The sequence below is a fragment of the Haemaphysalis longicornis genome, unplaced genomic scaffold (genome assembly GCF_048455015.1).
Source record: "Haemaphysalis longicornis isolate Haplotype H1 unplaced genomic scaffold, Haemaphysalis longicornis Haplotype H1 scaffold_3, whole genome shotgun sequence".
In the NCBI taxonomy this organism is placed as follows: Eukaryota; Metazoa; Arthropoda; class Arachnida; order Ixodida; family Ixodidae; genus Haemaphysalis; species Haemaphysalis longicornis.
This window is the reverse complement of record NW_027526335.1, coordinates 24,148,701-24,151,736: the sequence shown is the minus strand read 5'-3', so window position 1 is coordinate 24,151,736 and position 3,036 is coordinate 24,148,701. Positions and strand designations below refer to the sequence as shown.

The window sequence follows — 3,036 nt, the reverse complement described above, 5'->3', positions numbered from 1 at the left end:
CAAAGTCTACGGGCATGACAGAGGCGGACACACTTCGGCTCGTTGAGGCCTTTGTGATGTCCCGACTGGCTTACACCTTTCCATATGCCATACTCAATAAGATTGAAACAGCTAAATTGAACGCATTAATCAGAAAGGCATATAAGCAGGCTCTGGGGCTCCCAGTAAGCACCTCGAATGAAAACCTTTAAAACTGGGTATTAACAACAGTGGCTGAAATCATCGAGGCTCATCTATCAAACCAGCGACAAGGATTGAGGTCAAATATCACTGGGAGAAGCCTCCTAGGCAGACTAGGAATGACGTCCCCTGTAGAGATACAGTATCGGGATGTGCCAATCGAACTGCGAGAGAAGATGGCAGTAGCGCCCATACCACGCAATATGCACAGTACACCATGCAGGCAGAAGAGAGGCAAGAGCTCGTGCAATCGGAAGGGTCAACGACAACAGGGCACGCACGGTCTATACTGATGTGGCAGACTACGCCAGAAGGAGATCGATGACTGCTGTTGTGACAACCGCAACGTCGCATATTACCGGCATCACCCTACCCTGCAAGACCACTGACCAAGCAGAAGAGGCTGCCGTTGGCCTGGCCATCTCTCACACAACCGCAGATGCAGTTATAACAGATTCGCAACAGGCACGCCGAAATTACCTCCATGGAAGAATATGCAAATGTGCCTTACATATTCTTCAACGTCCGCATCACCGACGAGTAAAAATACTGTGGACTCCAGCCCATTCGATCCTCCAGGGAAACAACACCGCCCATAACACTCCCCGAGAGCTATCCCGCCGGGCACCACGAGGAATAGAGGCTGCGAGCCTATTGCTCACCTACCACGAGATCAGTCAGCATTACAGGCTCGACCGCAGGATTTACCCCCCAGCCCACGAATCCTTAACGAAAGCCCAGGAGAGAATACCTAGGCTTCTTCAAACGAATACGTTTCCCCACTTGACGAACAAAGAAGTTTATTCTCTCTCTCTCTCCGAGTGTGCCGTCTCGTTGTGGTTGGATGCATGCAGTGGCGCATTCGCCCGTGTGCGCCGGAAGCCACTTGACACGAACCGCTCTGCCCTAGAGCCTGGCCTTATCGATGATGGCTGCCGTCTTGGAGCAAACGCGACCTTTAGCGTAGTTGCGTACGGCCATTCTCGAGTCACAGAGCACTGTGCGGTACTCAGCCTCGCAGATAGCCAGGGCGATGGCGACCTCCTCGGCGTCTATGGCGTCGGTGCACCGTACGCTCGCAGTTGTGGTCTTGGTGCCAGTGGAAACCTTAACGGCGACCGCGACTTACCCTTCATGCTGGTAGTCTGCTGTGTCGACGTAACACGTGTGCCCGTCTTGGGCGTGCATCTCGATGAGGGTTTTGGCCCGCGCTGCACGTCTCTACTTGTGGTTCTCTGAGTGCACGTTCCTAGGTATTGGATCAACGCATATGTGCGCCATCGCTTCCTCGTTTATGTCGCGCTGTTGCCAGTCCGGCGTGCGGAGGTTGTAGCCAAGGTTCTCGAGGATCTGGCGTCCTGTCGTGAAGAGGCGTTCCAGCTGCGCCTCCACGATTTCTTCCAGGGTATTGTGCACTCCTAGCTTAAGCGCGCCGTGCTCGTGGTTCCCGTGAGGCCTAGAGCCGATTTGTAAGCCTTACGTATGAGTGTATTGATTTTGGCCCGTTCCATGACCCTCCAGTTATGGTACGCGGCCACCTACGTAATGTGGCTGATGGCGAAGGACTGGACGAGTCTCACGAGGTTGTCCTCCTTCATGAAATGTGGTGAATGAGACGAATTGCCTCGGCCGCCTTGCTGTTGAGCTTGGCAAGGGTTTCGCCGTTGATGTTGTTCTTGCCAATGATCATGCCCAAAACCTTGAGTCTTGTTACTTCGGGGATGCGTTGCCCTAATGCGGTGACTATGTTGATACGGTCGGCTTCGCGCTGCGGCGTATTGCCCCCGCGTTTCGGTGCGAGCACGAAGACTTGCTAGGACGGTTCCAACGAGGTGCTGCTCGATGGCGGTGACTGCCGCTTGCAGTTCACTCTCGATGTATGGGTCGCTGCCGCCGGCGACCCACAGCGTGATGTCATCGGCGTATATGGTATGCCGGACGCCCGTTCACGCCAGCGCCTCCGCAACCCCGATCATGACGCGGTTGAAGAGGGACGGTGAGACGACCGATCCTTGTGGCGTGCCTGGGCTGCCGAGCATCTTCTCTTTGAGCTGTGGGTCCCACGCGTGGAGTTCTGCCATCCGATCCGTAAGGAAGTCCTTGATGTAGTTATAGCTGGTTTCGTCCATGTTCAACTTGAAGACTTGTGCCAAGATCGCCGAATGCTTTACCTTGTCGAAAGCACTCTGGAGATCCAGGCCAAGACTACCCTGTTATTCCTCGTGCCTTCCTTGTCGATTATTTCCGCCTTAAGCTGGAGCATGGCGTCTTCCGTGCTCAGCTTGTATCGAAACCCTATATCATGGAGTCAGGATATAGGCCTTCCTTTTCGAGGTAGTCTTGCCATCGGCGCGCGAGCACGTGCAGTAGCACCTTGCCCACGTAGGACGTGAGCGAGATGGGACGGAGGTTGTTCGTGTCTGACGGCTTGCCCTGTTTCGGGAGCAGGATGGTCTTGGCACACTGCCACTGCCACGGCAGCCTGGCCGATCACCAGCACTCGACTCGTTGTAGTATTGGATAAGGGCCTCTATCGATGCGTCGTCTAGGTTTTTGAGCATCTTGTTCGTAACGAGGTCCGGGCCGGCTGCCGAGCGGGTGTTTAGCTCATGCAGCGCAGCTCGCACCTCCGCCATCGTGACGTCCCGGTCTAGCCACGCATGGGGTGACCCTCCGTACGGTGGGTGGCGCTCCGTGGGGAGGTGAAGAGTGCTCAAGCACCAGGTGTGGATGGCCTGAGGGAGAAAACCCCTGTGGTGGCTGTTCCATATACACCAGGTGTCCCACCGCCTGAAGAAGGTCGGTGGCAAATGTGGTGTGCAGGTGGTATTCTCGGCTCCTGAGAAGCTTTCAAAG

At 55.3% G+C, this 3,036-nt stretch overlaps 1 protein-coding gene across 1 annotated transcript in view; it reads right to left on the bottom strand.

Moving 5' to 3' along the window:
* The window catches only part of LOC144175174 (uncharacterized), a 17,331-nt gene extending 15,461 nt beyond the window's left edge, over window positions 1-1,870 (bottom strand). Inside the window, exon 1 of the mRNA XM_077704278.1 lies at window positions 1,805-1,870. Coding sequence (XP_077560404.1) covers window positions 1,805-1,870 — 66 coding nt within the window. The remainder of the gene's footprint in view (window positions 1-1,804) is intronic.
* Between the last annotated feature and the right edge of the window lie 1,166 nt (window positions 1,871-3,036).